At 37.7% G+C, this 21,110-nt stretch overlaps 2 protein-coding genes across 4 annotated transcripts; one reads left to right on the plus strand and one right to left on the minus strand.

The window, feature by feature from the left end:
* The first annotated feature begins 218 nt into the window (after positions 1-218).
* On the plus strand, positions 219-4,934 carry LOC135674725 (uncharacterized). Its single transcript, XM_065184829.1, has 3 exons — positions 219-631; positions 1,772-3,073; positions 4,050-4,934. The coding sequence occupies exons 1-3, from the start codon at positions 449-451 to the stop codon at positions 4,275-4,277; spliced, it is 1,713 nt and encodes a 570-aa protein (XP_065040901.1). The 5' UTR covers positions 219-448; the 3' UTR covers positions 4,278-4,934.
* Positions 4,935-17,551: 12,617 nt separating this feature from the next.
* LOC135674741 (LRR receptor kinase BAK1-like) lies at positions 17,552-20,645 on the minus strand. 3 transcript variants are annotated; one of them, XM_065184882.1, is made up of 7 exons: positions 20,305-20,643; positions 19,971-20,103; positions 19,813-19,884; positions 19,283-19,426; positions 18,127-18,180; positions 17,959-18,030; positions 17,554-17,864 (listed from the first exon to the last, which is right to left on the minus strand). In XM_065184882.1, the coding sequence occupies exons 1-7, from the start codon at positions 20,510-20,512 to the stop codon at positions 17,750-17,752; spliced, it is 798 nt and encodes a 265-aa protein (XP_065040954.1). In that variant the 5' UTR covers positions 20,513-20,643; the 3' UTR covers positions 17,554-17,749. The 3 variants fall into 3 exon arrangements, with proteins under 3 accessions (XP_065040958.1, XP_065040954.1, XP_065040946.1); XM_065184874.1 differs by having other exon boundaries at positions 17,558-17,864; positions 18,127-18,198; positions 20,305-20,635; XM_065184886.1 differs by lacking the exon at positions 19,283-19,426 and having other exon boundaries at positions 17,552-17,864; positions 18,127-18,198; positions 20,305-20,645.
* Positions 20,646-21,110: the final 465 nt, after the last annotated feature.

Below are 21,110 nucleotides of genomic sequence, written 5' to 3' on the forward strand. Positions count from 1 at the left end.
CCTTGATTGAGATGTAATGATAACAAGATAGGAGTTCGGATCGTTAGGATTCGTGCGTATGATTGATAGGATGAAGACCAACGATCGATCGGGACCGTCCATAGGATCGATCATGGACCATCCATCCACACGCGTGGAGAAATCGGACGTGTCCGCACGGGCCACTCAGGTGCTATTTAACGTCCACGAGTCTCTCGATGGTTCGCGATTCGAACGCACGCACGTGCACACGTAAGCGCGCCGCTTGGCTTGCCTTCTCCTGCAAGGAGTCGGACTTCGGTGGTTCGCCGATTTAATCCCACCTTTGCGGTCTCATAGCAGCTGCAGCAACTCCTCCTCCTCATCATCCACATCTGCGTCGATTTCTTCGCGTTCCGTCGATCCGATTCTTTATTGGGAGGGAAAGGGCGAATCGCACAGGGGAGTGGCTTGATTCGATCCGATCGACATGGATTTCGAGCTTCGGGTGGCGAGGGAGAAGTTGGAGAGGGAGCAGAGGGCGCGCAAGGAGCGGGCCAAGGCCAAGCTCGAGCGGGAGAGGCGAGCCAAAGCCGAGGCTGCCCGCCAACGCGACGCCATCGAGGCCGCCCAGCGCTCCAAGCGCCTCGATGCCGCGCGCGCACAAATCGAGGTCTCATATCTCTCCTTCTGTTTCTTTTACTGTTGAATTCTTTTGGTTGTGTTGGGTCTATAATCTGTGAATTAGGCAAAAAGTTTAACTTCTTTTCATGTAATGTCCGTAGCATTTGCTCAATGTAAGTTAGGTATGATTGTCTCCCGGAGAAGAATCTGTTTTCCATTTTGGGAGCAAATCTTGTGGTCTGCTTTTGAAAAAATTGGTCTTTTAGGGGTAGATTGGCTGAGTTGTCCTTCTTCCTGAGCGAACAAGGGATGATATGGTGACCCAATTAATCGAAAGTGCAGTTTTTTTGTAAAAGAAATAAGAGATGCTAATCTTTATGGATAATAATGTCGTTAATCTGGTTTGTTCGTTGATCATCGATTCAGTCGATAAATGTCTCTAGGGTTCCTGAACATGTTTGGTCATAATCTTTCCTTTAATTTGTTCAATTTGCAGAGTCTTATCATAATAAGGTTATTTGTTCACTTTTAAGATGCTCTAAAATTCAAAGGGCCATGCATAGACTTTTGGGCCTTGAGATTTGGCCCCAGGTAAATCTGGCTTTGGTTATTTGGATTGGACAATCTTTATGCTTTTGTATCAGATGATACTGTTCAAAATTCTGGGTCATCAACTGCTTAGGATGAAGAGTTTCTATTTTTGTGTGTGTTTTGATAGTGATGGGTGTTGTAAGGCCATATTCACTTGAAGCTTCATACAATGTTTATAACTAATTTTTGTTCCCTTGACATGGTCGTTTGCCATCTTCAACAGTAAAATGCTTATCATTGAAAAATTATTCATCTACTTTCAATCTGTGACTCTATTGCTTGGCATCATTATTACTCTTTAGAGATGTTTGTTTACCTGATTAACAATATTGCTTCCCAAGGTCACCATGTGGTGGCTTGCATTGATGCCTGCCTGTTGTATCAGTCTTTATGTGCATGTAGAACTCATCAAGTTTATTAATAAATTTTGAGGAGTAATATAGGAACTATGCTGAGAATGCCTAAATTCATCTGCTTTCTATCAAAGAATGCTAATCTGCACCTTTTTCTTGTTTCGACATATTTGCTTTTTGGTTGATCCTTGGGAACTTCTTTTGTTGATTTTTCTTAAGATGAAAACCTAATATTTATCTTGCAGGCAGAGCAACGAATGGAGGAAAGCATGCTGCTTGGAAAAGGGGTCATATTTTGTCGAACTCTTGAAGCTATACCTTTTAATGGGTTCGGAGACAAGATCAAACTGCCGTCTTCTTGTTTCCAGGAATTGTCTGATCAAGGGGCCCTCGATAAAGGCCCCATGTATTTCAGGCTGTCAGTGATTGATGAATTGGTTCCATCAGTTTCAGATGCTACTGACGAAGTGGAACATCGAGCAACTCATTCAGGAGTTTTGGAATTTACAGCTAGAGAGGGTTCAGTAGAATTACCTTCACATGTATGGAGCAATTTACTCTCTGGTGTCAGTCTCGATGTTCCTCTTGTTGAGGTGCACTATGTTAGCTTGCCCAAAGGTACATATGCAAAATTACAACCAGAGGGGATGGGCTTCTCTGACATTCCTAACCACAAGGCTGTCCTTGAGACAACTCTCCGCAGACATGCAACTCTTTCTCAAGGTGACATCATCACTGTCAGTTATGGAGAACTGAACTACAAGTTGAGGGTTCTTGAGACAAAACCTGCTTCATGTGTTTCTGTCCTAGAAACAGATATCGAAGTTGATATAGAAGGACATGATTCTGCTCAGGAGAGTAGTAGGAATCAGCCTGTACTTGCACCACTTGTTATTGGAAAGGTTGAAGAAGGAATTGTTGAAGAAGGAACATTCAACTATTACAAGTTTTCTGTTGAGGCGGCCATTATTGATGAGGTTGCATCTGGTCGTATGAATATTGAAGTAAAGATTGAGGCAGATGCAGGTGATGCTGATACCAATGTTTATATATCTAGACATCCATTGATATTCCCAACTCAACATCGTCACGAATGGTCATCTCATGAGATGGGTTCAAAGGTTTTGACTGTCAGACCGAAGGATCCAAACCTGGTTGCTGGTACATATAGCATTGGTGTCTTTGGTTTCAAAGGTGTGACAAAGTATCGTATCTCTGTGGCTTTCAAAGACAATGTCAAGCAACAGATTGGGGGACATGCTACTGCTTCGTCACCAATTGATATGGAATCTGTGGAATGCGAAAACTGTAAACATTTTATATCCAGCCGGACCATTTTACTCCATGAGGCATATTGCTTTCGGCACAATGTTCTTTGCCAACACAATGGCTGTGGAGTTGTCCTTAGGAAGGAGGAAGCAGCAAGTCATGTGCATTGCAACAAATGTGGACAAGCTTTCCAACAGGGGCAGATTGAGAAGCACATGAAGGTGTTTCATGAACCAGTTCATTGCCCATGTGGAGTGATACTAGAGAAGGAACAAATGGTGGGTGAATTATTTGGTGACTCTTTTTGGATTGCTGTTAACCTCTGTATAAGATTTTGTCAAACTATTTCTACAGCTACTTCAATAGTATTTCTGCATCTTAGTCAGCATAATTTCCTTTCAGGACATATCTTCGTTTATTCACATTTTCTTCTCTTTTAACTAGTAAATGATTTACCTTTTATGATATCATTCTTTAATGATATAGACATTCCTTTAGTGAGTATTCATGATATTAAAGTTTGTGAAGGCTCAAGATGCACAGTCATGCTACCCTTGCATCTTTTCGGGTTTTCTTTTATTGTGTTTGTGGGGAAACTGTTAGGTTCCAATTTGAAATATAAAAGCACCCTGAAATTCTATTGCTTTCCTTTTCTGTGAACTCAATCTATGACCAATAGATTTCTGAATCATGCAATTTTAATTTCTTCTCTAACACAGTAGTTGTAGTTATATTGTTTTCCTAGTAGTTGTAGTTTTATTGTTTGCCTAATGTATCACACGTTAATGGATATCTGGAATGTCGTCAAGTGTAAACATATCTGATTTGTTGATCTCTTCAGTGCATCTCTTTTTATCATGGTTCAATAACTGATATGGAACTAAATCTAGAATTGTTTTGTTCCTTGCACCAAGTTTTCCCTCCTCTAACTTGATTGCTTCTTTCTTGTTACCTCCGCAATGTACGTTCTTTCATGATTTATACTTAAAAAAAGAATCTAGAATTTTGGCAGTTGTTGATTGGCTGCCTTGGTTCTTCAATCCCACTTTTGGTATTGGTACTTGTGTATGAGGCCAGCGGCACGAATGCTTCTCTTTTCCCCTATATCAATGAAAGCAACAAGACTGAATGATTTGATATTGTGCAATGTTTTCTAGTCTTGGATCTTTAAGTTCAGTTCTTAGATGCATAATCTGCACCAGGATCTTAAGGTGCATATTGCTCAGAAGAGTGCTAATAGGTTCTTTTTTCCAGATCGAACACCAATCGTCGACCTGCCCACTTTGTTTGATTATGTGCCGGTTCTGTGGGGATATGGTGCAAGCTGGCAGTACACCAGCAGATGCTCGGGATCGTCTCAGAGGACTTGTTGAACATGAGAGTATTTGTGGGTCTAGAACCGCACCATGTGATTCGTGCGGCCGTGCTATCATGCTGAAGGAAATGGACATCCATGTGATTGCTGTGCATCAGAAGAGCTAACTGCTCATTGAATTCTCCTTTTTCTGCTCGATTCACCTTGGACACTCTCAAGGAATTTGCCTCTTGAAAAATATTCTGGGTGCCTGTGATGCTTCTTTTAAGCTATGTTGATGTATTTGTGTCCAACAGGCTTGAATTATATTCTCTCTGCCTGATATGTGCTGCAAAATACTTGGTATCCCTGATTTGTTGCAGTAATCACTAATAAGAACCTGATCAAGTATAAAGGAATGCATGCTGTTAGTGCAAATGAGATGTCCAGTTGTTGTTGGTATGTAAAGAGTTCATGAACTATGAATTCCAAACATGTTGGCTGAAGGTGCAGATCATTTATTTGCAGAGAAGCAAAGTTTCAGCTCAATTATTTCAGCAGCACTCTCAGCAAAGTAGTCTCCTACAAAGATTTAATTCAAGCTCTTGCCCTCCAATGTTTAGGCAGCATGGAACTGTCAGGACATACATTGGTTGCCATTTCTCATGAGGGTTGCAAAACCTTGATGGATCAAAATATTTTATCCCTCAATTTGGGAGTGTATATTTAAAATTGTTTATCAACTCAAAATGCTTAGTAACTAATTGTTCATGTTCTCATATTATAAAATTTTTTTGTTCTTTGTGATACATTGATTCTCCACAAAAGCTATACTGTGCATTGTATTCTCATTTCAACTTCATGTTTTGTTTGGCCCTAAACTGCTCATGTTATTTTTCTACTATTCAACAACTAACAACATATTCGAGTCAAGTAGATTAATTTTCTACTATTCAAGGCAAGTAGAATAAGGGAGTGCTGCGAGATCTCTCCTTTTGTATGCAAACACATGGAAGCTTACTCTAAATGAACTGCATGAAATTGAGTAACCAAATGGCATGTTGTTGGATGCCAAGTTATTTTGAGTTCCACCACATGAAGAAAGAAGGCTGTCGAGATTTGGTCTCCAGCTTCTATAAAAACTTCTGACCACCTACAGCCAATATTGTGCGTCCCCATCGGTGTGATCGTTCACGGCTAATTGCATATTAGCTGTCATTAATTAGTATTTTGATACTTATATTTTAAAAATTTTATTTAGGTTGATATTTCTAAACTTAAACATCTAAGTCCATTCATTCTAATGGCGTTATTTTTACTAACGAAAATATGAAAAAAAAAAAAAAATAATGTTTCAGTTGGTGATGATGAATGACGATATTATTGGGGGGCACGAGTAATTATTGTGGATGAGAAGAGTGATGATGAGAGATGAGAGCCACTCAACAACTATATCAACATCGACGTAGATGTAGAGCGACTCTCACTTTTTATCGTCGCTCTCTTCATTCACAATAATCACCCACGATCTCGAATGATGTTGTTGTATGTTATCATCGATATCGTCGGCTATCAACCATGGTGAATATTAAAATTATTATTTTTATCCTTCATTTTCGTATTTGTATTAGAAAAACCAACTTAATGGATCTATATATTTTACTTTGGGATATCAATATAATTTTTAAAAATATAAAGATCGAAATACTTAAAAGTCATTGGGACTAACCATTGCAATAGAAAAAAAGTAAAAGAACACTCTGAAGATGCTTTGAAAAGTGTAATTTACCCCAACAGTTCAACATCAGATTAAAACGAAGAAGTATTAATATTTGACCACTTGTGCAGGTTCAGCTTGGGAAAGGACTTTGATATCCTTATGTTATCTTTTTCAGCTTGTATTTTTGCCAAAAGTACTGAACAAATTCTGTACATGTTCTTCTTGAGTTTCCAATGATTCTGGAGATGTTCTTAAACCACATATGTTAGGATGATAATATACTGATCTTCCCCAATGACTGAACTCCCTTTTTGTGACCATTAAAACTTTGTTTAAAGAAGATATTCTACTTCCTGATTTATATAATGATAAGAACGGCCTCAGTAATGAGGTCTGATATCCAACTCGAGCCTTCAATCCAACCATGCGATGTGTCAGAGAAACAAGTAATCTGAGCTGTTTTGTTATGCTCCAATTAGAAAGCTTCACAATGGCAGAATAAAACAAAGACAGTCATTAAACTAAAACAAATATCTATTTCTTTTAGGTTGATTGAATCACCCCAGAAACTATCATCAGATGGCAGTTGAAACCAAGCCACTCCTGAGATCCCAATTCCATCAATTGTAGATTTCAGTTCAAGATGAGATGGAAGTTGTATGCTTACAAAGATTTTGGATAGGATCAAATGGCACCATTTTCTTCACCTCCATGGAATATGGATTGTGTAGATAACCATCCCAAATCCTTGTGAATCCTGTCACCACATTTATCTAAGAGTTGATTGTTTCACTCATCATCTCAGTTGCAGGATAAAAAACATGATGAGAGAGAGAGAGAGAGAGAGAGAGAGAGAGATGAACTGAACAAGAGTTGCATTAGTTCCTTCCTGAAATCCTTTGACATGTTAATGGTAATTGCACTCCCAAAAATCTCAGGATTTTTTGATCCTACCAGAACGAGATCCTCCTACTCTATGGACTTGTGATCTCTATATATATACACACACGCACACATTGAGGGATTCACCAAAACTCCACCACCATCTTCTTGGCAGGGGAAAGTGAAGAACAGTCAAGAAAAGGGAGAAGGTTAGTCATGCCAGCAAAGGAGCATGACAACGCAGCGCCTTATGATGTACATCCTCGCCTTCTGCTCCCTCACCATCCTGCTGAGCCCTCCTCCTCCTCCTCTCTGAGATGCTCTTCCTTGGCTGCTCATCTTCATGCTGGCCATGACTCCGATAAGAAGCTAATGCAAGACTTGAACTGCCTTCTGCAATGCTCAAAGATTGCTGTTGAATTGGTTTGCTGTGCAGCGATGAAGGCTTGAGGCTTTCTTTATAGCAGGGGGAAGGTGAGAAGTGAGCTGGTCCAACATCCCAAGCCATTGTCGAGGAGCCACCATGAAGCATGTGCACTCCTCCCCCCACTACACGCTGCTTGATGAGCTCCCAGGGGACAGAGCTCTGAGTTCTTGTGTAGTTTAATCTGTCTCTGAACTCTTTGACCATGAGAGAGTTGCTCAATGATTCCATGAACAGCCAACAAGCTGAATCATGGCCATTTGGGAAAGAGAGGAGCCACAAATCTTTGTAGGAACAGGTGGCCAAGGATGGCTTGATTGATTTATGTTGGAGGAATTCTTTTGTTTGGATAATCTGATCTTGTTGGGTCGGAACCAGACACAATACATCTCAACAGTAACACCAAGCATCTGTCTGATCTTGATAAGCATATGAGGAACCACTGCAATAATACGATGAACACAATCACTCCTGCTGTTAATTCACCCACCTGGTACCTCATCTGCAATATTGATTTGAGAGTATCTCATTACCTATTGATACTGGAAACTGGAAAGAGAGAAAGAAAGAAATAGTGACCTAAGAACTCAAGAAATAATGAGATGATCTTACTGATGATGTGCATGCTTTTTATTTAATTGCATTTCACTCAGTTTCTCTTGCTTAGATTATATTGCAAGTTAAGAACATGCATATAGCTCCAAACTATTGACAACTTGCACCACCAGATGACTGCTCATGTTGAGATCTGAGCAACGCTAAGAATATGTTAATAGTTCCTTGAAGAAATCCCATCAGCTGTTTTGATTGATAAGCTAAAGCAAGCAAACTCCAGAGCCAGTGGTCACTGTTAAGAACAGCCATTGAGATTCCATTTAGAACAAGCTTTTGTTTACTAACTCCCAGAAAGGAGAGAGCTCACAACCCCCAGCAACAACAGCTGGAGAACACTTAGCACTTGGATCAAACAACTTGATCAGTACTATTACAAATATCAACTTGATAACCTTCTCCGACCGTGTAAGGACAATGTTAATCATTCTAAATTCATCATGTGAAACATGGTATTTGAGTTCTCCCTTATCCAGAGGCTGTTTAGGGACCTTGTTAAGGTCTTTCGAGAACACTAGTATGGTTTTTGTCTGCGCGTCCATGGTTACTAAACTAGCAGTGCCTCCTTCTTGGATTAAAGAACACAACTTTCTTTGAGGGATGTGTCAACCAATTCATCAATCGAATTGCCTCTTCGATATGTTGTCGCGAAAAAGTTAGCAACCTAGTTTAGAGTGCTAACTTTTACCTTGGTTCCTCTAATATGATATCAGGTCTGTCTATCCCCACAATGCACTGTCGGAACCAAGTCAGAAAAGATTGCACATTGAGTCTAATTAAATGCACAGAGATTGAAACTACTTTCGTTAATAGTGATGTTCATGGTTATAGGAGAAATAAGCTACTTGTCATGAACATGATACAATTTGTCATAGACTTGAGACATGGTGAGCTGAATCATCAACTTGCTGGTTCATTGATACTCTCAAAAGTATTTATAACAAGTACTTGTCTGACATGAGACAATTATGGAAATATGATAGCAGTTTGCGGCATGAAGCATCAGAGAGGGCTACATGAAGCAGAGTCTGCAGACACTGGGAACAAAGAATTCTTATTCTATCAGGCTACCCAGAGATGACACAAGACACAAAGAACCACTTCATTGCATCTTTAGGGAGATGCATAAAATTTCTTGTTGCTACTGGCACTCAAAGTATACGGCAAAACTAAATTGTTCTTGATAATGTGGATTTCTTAATCAGTGCCAGATTAGGAGAGAATTCATCAACTTGTTGATACTTTCGAATATTTAGTTTAACATGAAGAGATAAGCCATTATTCTCTGCTTCAATTTAGCCACATCGATAATTGTAGTCTTTAACATTTGCGCTTTATTCTACTTCAACTCTAGTGATACCGAGGCCTAATGTGTATGTTGCTTATAGCAATTTGACTTCTTTCAGAGCATGCTTTTGGTCTGCAATTTTCAGGAGCAATCTCATTGATGTGTCGTCAGAATTTGACCTTAGTTTCTCTGAACCCACAATAGTTTTCTGGAAATTATAGCAAATTTTGTCTTGGCCACAACAAAAAAAATAACACCTTATAAACAGGTAGAAGGTATATTTTGAGTTGCTTAGGTATGCTCTTGCGTGATTGCAATCTTGATTTCTTGATACTTGATGGGTTCGAAAGCATTCTTTTACATACAACAAATCAAAACAAGCTCCCATGTAAAAAAATCATTACCACCATCTTTTGCCATAGATCACTTTTCTTAGGACATTTTTTTCTTTTTCTCCTTTGCTTAGCACATTGATAGACAATTATTCTATAAGTAGGCTAAAGTGATCCTTGGAAATTTCACTAGGAAACTTTGCAATGGTTAGTGGGTCCACATGATTCATCAATCATTGCCAAAGTGTACAAACTACAACGATGAGCAGAGCTCATTGACGATCAATCTTCTTCAACGGATTAGACAACTTTCTTCTGAACAAATCAAAGATAACATGTAACAAAAGCACTAGGTGATCACGAATTGGTTGTTACAAACTTATGTAGTACAAACAGTGAAAAGTGGATTCCTATATTTCATATCAGAAATTGTATAAACATATCTACTACAATTATTGGGCCAAAACCTACTAAAGTATCTCCTGCATGTAAATAAGATTCTTGAATTCAAATTCCATGTGCACATTCATGTACGTCATATCAAGTACATACTAATGATTGATGGAATTATTAACAGCATTCTTGAAACAAATGCATGAAGATCTGTACATACAGCAACAAGTATAATGTTGTTATTCTTCAAGTTCAGATCAGAAACTATTTTATACTGAGAAGTGAGAACAGCTGGCAAACTTCAATTCCAATTATTCCTGTTCAGCTGCAGCAACAAGATTCCACCAAATTGCTCTTTTTTGTACATTTCAAAACAGATTTGAGCTCTCAGAGAAGTGGATCTTAAATGCAGTCAAACCCCACAGTTCTTCCACTTGCTTTATATCAATTTTGTTGCAGAAAAGTATGCTTTTTTCCTTTGGAGTAAGCAATTTAGGCAGTATGGAGCTCTAATTAAACCTTCATGAAAAATGTCAGGGTTTGTCTACAAGAAATAAGTATGTCATGGAAGAGTTGTCTGCTTGATGTCCCTCACTGTTAATTTAACAAGGTTTTGCTTCATTATTTGTCATATATATAATACTCCAGAGTTGGAACTTTAGCATCTTTGCTTTTGTCAAGTTGTCATTCTGGCCCTGGGTTGGCCAAACTCCAAGTTTTGATATAGAAATAAGAAAGTGAAAGAAAAAGGAGGAAACTCCTAGTATGATTTTAAGTTCAAGAGCATCAAGATATTTCAGAATAAGTGTTTTTCATGAAAGAAAATGTCGAGTGCTGTGTGCTAGTGGATAGCTACAGATTTCATAGGTTTTGAGGGATGCAATAGCAGCTTCACAAATGATTAGTAGTAAATTTTGAGAGAGTTAAAGGGATTTGATTATGATTTTAGCTATCTGACCTGTTGTGTTAACTCTAAAAATTATGATTGGCTGTTTTTTTTCTTTGGAATATATGATATTTTCATTATTTGAACCAAATGAAGCCACAAAAGCCTACTGTTATTGTTAGAAAAGTTCAGCTCATGTCCCTACTTGAGAAATGACAAATTAAGCAATGTAGATTATTACTAAATGCAAATTTGCACTTTAAAGCAAGTCCATAGAAAGATTTTGATGAGAACATTGTGCAGGGACTTAAACTGATAAATTGTCATTTCTTGTACATTTAAGTAGATAATACTATTTTTTATTTTATTATTCATTTATTTACTTATTTATTTTGTCTCAGATCAGTTATCCTCTTAACGCATAATCTTGACGTCAAGATACTAAATGATTCCATTTTTTGGAAGATTGATATTACTCTTCGTGATGCCAACCATCATTACTATTCTTGATTTTGTTTCACCCTAAGATTAATATTAATCTTCAGATGCAAAGTCTGAACGATGGGTTTGTTTGTGAGTGAAGTCACTTGGCAAAACTCTTAGCTAACCTGAAACAAAGATAATTTAAATACCTTAATTACCTTTTTGTTACCACAATAAGATTTTAAAATTGTAGGAATAATATGGATATTAAATATGTAGATTTTTTAGCTTTGCAAGGATGTAGATACAAAAATCATTTTCTAATTGGATCAAGTGGGACCCAATTGTGGGGCTATCAAAAGATAATTTCATATGGTTTTAGTCATCATCAATAAGCATGAGCAATTTCTTCTAGGATTCACATGAATAAGCATGGGATCCTATTAACTTGTTTAGACCAAAAAAAAAAAAAGAGAGAGAATCTTGACTTAAAACCTAAGATCAGATAGGTGGAGGCTGAAATGTTGGAAGCTTGATGATGGGCTTTACAGCTTACAGAATGGAAATAGGTGCATCTCAACTGCTTAAAGAGTATTCATAAACATGAAGCAAGATCTCAAGTGGTAATGATTGCCCGGCACATGAGTTGGTTCCTTGATTTGAGTAATTTGAGGTGCATCTTTTTAAAGAGAAAAATTGCAATAAGTGGATTTGAATTTTTCTTCATCTTAATCAAAGCTGCTCTTGTACTTATCCTTTTAAAAAAGAACAAGTCTTCATGTGATGATAAGGTTGTTCAATTTTTACTTGGATCATCAAGGTTTGAGTCACGGAAAACAACTGCATAGGCCAATCCTTCTCGGATCTTACATTGGTTTGAGCATCCTGCTTTGAGCAGTTTTTTCTATTTTCAGAAAACAAAAATGTCTGACAGGTAGAAAGGTCTTAAAATTTGCCAATTTCAACTCCTGCAATCAAGAAGTTCCGTTCTTACACTCCTAGAAATAATTTAAAGCAAAGAGGTGAAAAAAAAAACCAAATGTTAGGAGACATCATGGAAAATAGCAATTGAAAAGAGATTAATAGGAAATATACAAAAAAAAAAAAAAATCATTACAAGTGAAGAATTAAAGCGGAATATTCTTTTCCTATTAAAATGGGTTCCTCGTCAAAATACCAACTTGATATCTAAATGAAAATATCAACCAGCACAACATAAACAACAGAGCAAAAAATCAATCACACAATGAGACCAAATCTTTTAACGTGAAAAACCCAATGTGAAAAAACCACGGGACCATAGTCCACCTCAAACTTCCATTATCAATAATACTGATAACAGGTTTACAGTAGGTCTTCTTTAGAATAACTAGAGGATCAGAATAACATCAAGAACATAGATCTTGGCTCAAGAATAGCATATCTGGATCTTCTCCAAAGAGAATTCTAGGCCTCACAAAATTGATATCACAGGAAAATATCTTAGAGAGGGTAAACTGTAGATCAACACCGTTAGGATTGTAGAGTTTGCTGCAACGATTCTCCACATAAAATTTGGGCCAAAACTGATAACGTTTGGCCACCGATCGTCAAACAGAAAACTCAGAAACCTTACTTTCTCTCTCTCTTTCTCTCTCCTCTTTTCTCTGTACGCCGCCACGTTGCACGCTGCAATTGATCTATTTTTTCTCATCTTCTCTCTCATCTTTTTAATTTCTTTTATTTGCTGATTTAGGCTCAATGGGCCCAATTGTCCAAGCTTACATATGGGTTGGACCCAACAATTCTTCCCCTCCAGCTCATATGGTGGGCTGTACCAAGCCCGCTCTTCGCCTACATGCTTCAAGCTTCTCCTTAGGCAAAGACTTTGTCAACATATCTGAACCATTATCATTGGTATGTACCTTTTCCAACTGTAATTCTTTCAACTCAAGCACATCACGAATCCAGTGATATCTCACATCAATATGCTTGGATCTAGAATGATATGTTGAATTCTTGGAAAGGTGAATAGCGCTTTGACTGTCACAGTAAACAGTATATACTTCCTGTTTCAAGCCCAATTCCTGTAGAAACTTTTTCATCAATAAAGCTTCCTTGCAAGCTTCAGTAACTACTATGTATTCTGCTTTTGTGGTTGATAGAGCAACACACTTCTGTAACTTAGACTGCCAAGAGACTGCTCCTCCTGCAAATGTCATCAAGAATCCCGAAGTGGACTTCCTGGAATCAGTATCACCTGCCATGTCTACATCTGTGTAGCCTTCTAACACAGGTTCATCACTGCCAAAACATAAACACAACCTGGAAGTACCTCTTAGATATCTTAATATCCATTTCACTGCTTTCCAGGATTAGAGAGAAATCGACTGACAACTCCAACTGCATGAGCTATATCTGGCCTAGTACAAACCATAGCATACATCAAACTACCTACTGCAGATAAGTAAGGCACTCTGGATATTTCTTCTTTTTCTTTCTCACTTGTAGGACATTGTTTCGAACTAAGCTTGAAATGACCTGCAAGTGGAGAACAAACTGCTTTGGCTTTACTCATGTTGAATCTTTCAAGAACCTTTTCAATGTAAGTCTCTTGAGATAGCCAAATCTTCCTTTTCTTCCTATCACGAAGAATCTTCATGCCAAGTATTTGTCTCACCGATCCCAAGTCTTTCATGGCAAAAGACTTACTTAGCTCTCTTTTAAGCTTTTCAATTTTTTCAACATCATGGCCAACAATCAACATATCATCAACATATAGCAGTAAAATAATAAAATCATCATCTGAAAATTTCTTCATAAACACACAATGATCAGATGTGGTTCTATCATACCCTTGGCTCATCATAAAGGAATCAAACTTCTTGTATCACTGTCTAGGTGCCTGTTTGAGTCCATATAAGCTTTTCCTAAGCTTACATACCAGATTTTCTTTTCCCTTGACTTTGAATCCTTCTGGTTGCTCCATGTAAATTTCTTCTTCTAAGTCACCATGAAGAAATGTTGTTTTCACATCAAGTTGTTCAACTTCTAAATTCAAGCGGGCAGCCAAACCAAGAACAACTCGGATAGAGGACATTTTCACAACCGGAGAAAATATTTCTTCAAAGTCAATACCTTTCTTCTGACTGAATCCTTTCACAACTAGTCGTGCCTTGTATCTCTGTTGTGAGCTATTGCTTTCGGTCTTCAATTTGTAAATCCACTTATTCTTGAGAGCTTTCTTCTCTTTAGGCAACTTTACCAAGTCATAGGTGTGATTCTTAAGCAAAGATCTCATCTCTTCTTGCATGGCTTTTTACCAAGTCATAGGTGTGGTTCTCAAGCAAAGATCTCATCTCTTCTTGCATGACTTTAACTCACTCATTCTTATTCTCATGTAGAATAGCTTCTTGGTAAGTTTCTGGCTCTTCCCCGTCAGTAAGCATAACATACTCATGTGGAGGATATCTGGTAGAGGGTTGTCGCTCTCTAGTGGATCTTCTCAATGGAATCTCAACTGGTGGTGGAGGTGCCTGTTTAGTTGGTTCAGCATCATCAACTATAGGTGTATCATCACTGGTATTCTCATCACAATCTTCTTGTTCATCTCTCCCATGATCATCATAAACTACAAGTGAAGGAACTGGACCCAAACTCCAAGGAATATAAACAAAGGTTTCTGGCTTCTCAACATTATCACCATCATCAAACAATTGGTCTTCAAGAAACACAACATCTCTACTTCTAATAATCTTCTTGTTCACTAGATCCCATAATCTGTACCTAAACTCTTCATGACCATATCCCAAGAAGATACATGCTTTTGCCTTATTATCAAGCTTGGACCTCTCATCTTTAGGAATATGAACAAATGCTTTACACCCAAAGACTCTCAAATGATTATAAGATATATCTTTTCCTCTCCATACTCTCTCTGGAACATCACCTTGCAGAGGAACTGATGGAGAAAGATTTATCAGGTCAACTGTAGTTCTCATAGCCTCCCTCCAAAATGACTTTGGTAACTTGGCGTGGGAAAGCATACACCTAATCCTTTCTTCAATGGTTCTGTTCATCCTTTCTGCCACACCGTTCTGTTGAGGAGTTTTAGGAACTGTTTTCTCAAGCCTGATACTATGGAACCTACAATAATTCTCAAAAGGACCCCTGTACTCGCCACCATTATCTGATCGAATACACTTTAGTTTTCTGCTAGTTTCTCTTTCAACAATGACATGAAACTCCTTGAAAGGATCGAGTACCTGGTCTTTAGATTTCAAAGCAAAAGCCCAAACTTTTCTAGAATGGTCATCAATAAAAGTAACAAAATAAAGAGCACCTCCAAGAGTTCTAGTTTGCATAGTACAGACATCAGTATGAACTAAATCAATAACATATGATCTTCTAGATGATGGATATGTCTGAAATGTAACTCTATGTGTTTTTCCAGCTAAGCAATGATCACAAGATTTAAGAGATGTACCTTGCAACTCTGGTAAGAACTGCTTTCTAGCAAGAGTTTGAAGTCCCTTCTCGTTGATATGTCCAAGCCTCTTATGCCAAAGATCTATACTTTCACTTTTTCGAATTGCATTAATCTCTCCTTTGTGTAGCTTAGCTTCCATGACATAAAAAGAGTTAATCTTCTTTCTTTTTGCCACAATCATAGAACCTTTAGTGAGTTTCCATTTGCTTTCACCAAAATAATGTGCAAAACCCTCATCATCAAGTCTGCTTGTAGATATCAAGTTAAGACGAATATCTGGAACATGCCTTACATCTTTGAGTATCAATTTGCTCTCAATACTGGTCTCCAAGCAAATATCTCCAATACCCACAATCTTAGATGTATCATTGTTTCCCATTCTGACATTACCAAAATTACCAGTAGTGTAAGATCTAAAGAAATCACCATGAGAAGTGACATGAAATGAAGCACCAGAGTCAATTACCCAATTACTGTCCTGAGCTACAAGGCTAACACAACCTTCATCACAGACAATAGTGATATTACCTTCAATAGTAATTGTATTGGTTTCTTTCTCATTTTTCTTCATTTCATCATGTTCTCGCTTCCAAAACCTACACTCTTTCTTCATGTGACCTGGCCTGTTACAGTGAAAACATTTGATATCTCTTCTAGACTTGGATCTTCCTCTATAACCATATGGGTTTCTGCTATGACTTCTTCCACGTCTTTCTTGTTTTTCAGTAACAAATGCACCAGAAGAAGATTCACCATGTTCTTTCTTTCTAGCATCTTCATTTAGCAAACTGTCTTTAACCATATCTATGGTTAGAGTCCCCTCTGGCGTGGAGTTACAAATAGTCACTACATACGTTTCCCAACTTTCTGGTAAAGAGCTGAGAAGTAATAATCCTTGCATCTCATCATCTATATTCATTTTCATAGCAACCAACTTGTTTGCAAGACTCTGAAATAGGCTTATGTGCTCAACAATGTTACCACCATCTTTATACTTCAAATTTACAAGTCTTATAAGGAGAGAAATTCTATTTCCTACTGTCTTTTTCGCAAAGACATTTTCTAACCTTTGCCAAACAACATCAGCTTTGGTTTCATCTGAAATATGCTCATGCAAGTTTATATCCATCCATCTTCTAATATAGGCAATAGCTTTTCTATGTTGAACTTCTCATTCTTCATCATCCATAGTAGAAGGTTTATCTTTAACCTTGATAGGCTTATATAAATCTTTGCAATATAACAAATCTTCAATCAAACGCCTCCAAGTGAAATAATTTGATGAGTTCAATTTAATCATACCATCTGACTGCTCCATTTCAATCACACGAGAAAAACTAGCACCAAACAACCTGACGCTCTGATACCACTTGTTGGGAAGAAACTTGTTAAAGCGGAATATTCTTTTCCCTCTTTGTGTATCAAAATGGGTTTCTCATCAAAATACCAACTTGATATCCAAATAAAAATATCAACCAGCATAGCATAAACAATAGAGCAAAAAATCAATCACACAGTGAGACCAAATCTTTTAACGTGGAAAACCCAATGTGAAAAAATCACGGGACCGTAGTCTACCTCAAACTTCCACTATCAATAATACTGATAACAGGTTTACAGTAGGTCTTCTCTAGAATAACTAGAGGATCAGAATAACATCAAGAACATAGATCTTGGCTCAAGAATAGCATATCTTCGTCACATATGTGCATCTCCTCCAAAGAGAATTCTAGGTCTCACAAAATTGATATCGCAGGAAAGTATCTTAGAGAGGGTAAACTGTAGATCAACACCGTTAGGATTGTAGAGTTTGCTACAACGATTCTCCACATAAAATTTGGGCCGAAACTGATAACGTTTGGCTACCGATCGTCAAGCAGAAAACTAAGAAACCTTACTTTCTCTCTTTGTTTCTCTCTCCTCTTTTTTCTGCTCGCTGCAATCTGATCTATTTTTCCTGACCTTCTTTCTCCTCATTTTAATTTCTATTGTCCAAGCCCGGGCTGAACCAACAATACATGCATCTCCTTCAAATAATATTCGAGTTCATAATGCAACGGTGCTTTTCTTATTTCAGGATAATTTCCAGTTACATGGCACATAAATTTAAATCATTCTAATAGTAGAACCCTTCAGCTTATTCAAGAATAAGCAGTTACATATATAACCAGATGCATGCTTTATTAAATGATTCTATAAGAGCACAATCTGGTCAAGCTCTTCATTGCATACTTATGATGACATTGGTGTAGGAGCAACAGCATATGGTGGAAGTGGAGAAAATGCAGGAGCACCCGGGCAAGGCTTTGCAGCAAGAGTACCACATAGTAGAGGATTGTTAGCAAAGCTGCAAAATTATATATAGATGGTAAGTACTTGTTTTATCTTCACAAATTTCTAAAGAAAGTCTTGGATCTTTGTATTGTTTATCAGCAAAGAACCTGTTAGGGGTGAATTGAGCAAAGGAGCCACTTGATGGAACTTCTCCTGATAGGTTGTTGTTTGATAAATCTCTGCATATATATGATAGGTTGTATTGTCCAGAAGATAACAGAATTCACAAAAGAATTATGGTGTAGTCCAAACGCAAAATGCATCGATGAACTTACAGGACTTGGAGGGAGGTGATATTGGTTAAAGAGTATGGAATAGAACCAGAGAGGCTATTGTTGTTTAGCCGACTATCCTTGCGCACAAAAAAAAAAAGAAAATTAGGAATTATACATTCATAATGTCAGAGGAAAGCGAGAAAAATAATAAAAAGCATGCATTCTTCACATTCAATATGCCAATAACTAAAGATCATAATTAGTTTTAATTATGACCAGAATATATTGATCTTTATGGGATGCATGAAAAACACCTTAGAGTGTGCCGAAACAGAATGATACCAGGTGAACTATTCATACTAATTTGATCCTGATCGATCTTGGCCTTGGCTGTACTGATCATAATTTGATTCAACCAATCCATCTTATCTTGGCAATTTCTAACCTTGACTGCTGATACCAATGATTCAAATATCGAACTGGACCAACCAAATCCGAACAGTATTTACCTACTCTGATACTGATACATGGTTTATTGATGTTTAATAAATAGCTAAAACACATCTCAAAATTTGCTGAAACAGATGTTAGCAGGTAAAATAAGCCCGGTAATTTGACCTTGATTGATCATGGCCTTCGCTGTACATATCAGGACTAGATTCAGCTAATCTCTCTCATATTGACAATTGTTGACCTTGATGGTTGATACTAAGGATACAATACTGATACATGGCATATCGACGATACCAAGTTAATTTACTACACTAATCCAGCATATCACCAGAAACATTAGCATTGGGAACATTTGAATTCCCACGGTAAAGGGTAATCATGGAGTAAAACACTCCGATTATTAGAAATAAGTAAAAGTAGTTGCAAAATTCCTTTGTAAGAAAAGAATATGCTGCAGCATTGCATTAACACTATGCCTTTCATTAATTGATAGTTAACTTTCAGATAAATTAGTCTACACTGACAAAGTAAAGAACTTCAATAATATTGGCAGTAGTACCACATCTACTGATAATATAAGCAGAATTTAAATATATACAGGAGATACTTGTTTGATTGTCCTAATTAATTATTGGGAACTGAAAAGAAAATTCAAATGATTTTTTCCTTAATCAAGCATGTGAAGAAATAAAATTTATGGAGAATGAATAAGCAGGAACGAAGAAAATTTATCAGATGAACGAGTCAGAGAATGAGAAAATACAGAAATCGGAGCTTTGAGAGATTCCCCAGAGAGTCAGGTATTACACCAATGAAATTGTTCGAGTAAAGATCCAAGCTCACAAGGTTGGTTAGATTTCCAAGCACACCAGGTATTACACCACTAAAGTTATTGCCGAAGAGTTCCCTGTCAAGAAACTGTAGATGAAATTGAATCATTCCAAAGAATATAATAAGCAATAGATTTAGTCAATGATATGTTCTCACTCAGTAATCAGAGAAAGCAATCAATTTACATGAACCAAAGTTTCAGAACCGTAATTCCGTGAAACAACATCTCATTCTGTAGGATTCAGAGATCCAAGGTGTGAAACTCTGTGAAGATCAATAGGTTTTTCTATACATGTGGGATGTTTTTATTATGTGTTCTTCATATTGAAATTTCAATCAATAAAAGACAGTTCTCATAAAAATAAAATCTACATATCAAGTACATAAAACTAAATACAACAATGTAACAACTACATTAAATGTTACTTATATCATAGAAATCAACAAGAGGCATTGACTTACAGGTATTGCAGATTACTAAGTTGACCAAGCTGTGGGACAAGATGACCAGACAATGAGGCATGTCCAAGATCGCTGAAACGAGTTGTGCTTGCATTATGTTTTCTGAAGAAAAAGGATGAACAGAAGAAATGGAATGGTCCAACAAATTGTGTGCTTACATTCTTATAACACTGTTCTCATTGTTACATGTAACATGAAACCATTTGCATGGATTGACATTATCGGGCTCCCAAGTTTGCAGAACATTGTCAGGATCAATGAGGTTGGTCTTCAGACTATACAATGCATCAACTGTTGAGTGGGAAACGCCACAATCATTACGAACAAAAACATAAAAACTGTAGTAGAGAAGCGTCAAAGAATCCCAATAAGACGCTGAAGACTACAGTCAACAGTGTGGCGATATTAAGAACATGGAACGGGAGAGAGAGAGAGAGAGAGAGAGAGAGAGAGAGAGAGAGAGAGAGAGAGAGAGAGAGAGAGATCGTATACCTTCCGTGTTGGAGAGAACGTTGACCTGGGAGTGGAACACCAGCAGCAATAGTAGAATCCGAGAGAGCACCACCTGCTGCTCCGCCTTCGCCATTGCTGCAACTGCGCAACTCTCTCTCTCTCTCTCTCTCGCTTGGTCTTCTACTTCGGCTTTGCCGTTTCCAATAAATAGGAACAGAGTAGCTGATGACAGTTGAATGGAATACATCGTGAATTCAATCCACAAGATGATATCACAAGTATTTGACTACGACAACGGAATCGTGTTAGTCAAACAGTTTGCTTTTCTTCTTCTTCCTTCTCGAACTCTCAATCCAAACTATTTCTGTATCTGCATGGTTGACTAAATGAATTCCTGATCCTTATTCGACTTGTCCAAATTACGCATAAACTATGGCACATGGGAGAAGAATTCGCCGATTTTTTGAGACTTTCTCCGTAGAAAAGTTATTTTAGAACTGAATACTTGGTCAGATCTAAAGAAATGGAGGAAGATTTTGCCACGGAGTTGACTTCTCGTCTTCCTTGATGACCAGGGCTGTAAGGGCCTGGCAGGCAGATTACTACTTTGTTCTTCTTGACATGTGGTTCATATCATTGTCGATCCAGCCAGTAGGCATTTGAATCAATTCTAAAGCTCTGGTCAAACCTAATCATAGAAAATGAGAAGAAAATTAACGAGCATTTGGCAATCCGATCCTCCAATTTCATGAGGCAGTCTAAGCAGCCATTCAGCCTCTGATAGTGTTGCCTTAGATCAAGATTTTACATATCGGTTTCGGTAATCTCATTGGCAACATCAGTCC

Source organism: Musa acuminata, chromosome BXJ1-1 (genome assembly GCF_036884655.1).
Source record: "Musa acuminata AAA Group cultivar baxijiao chromosome BXJ1-1, Cavendish_Baxijiao_AAA, whole genome shotgun sequence".
In the NCBI taxonomy this organism is placed as follows: Eukaryota; Viridiplantae; Streptophyta; class Magnoliopsida; order Zingiberales; family Musaceae; genus Musa; species Musa acuminata.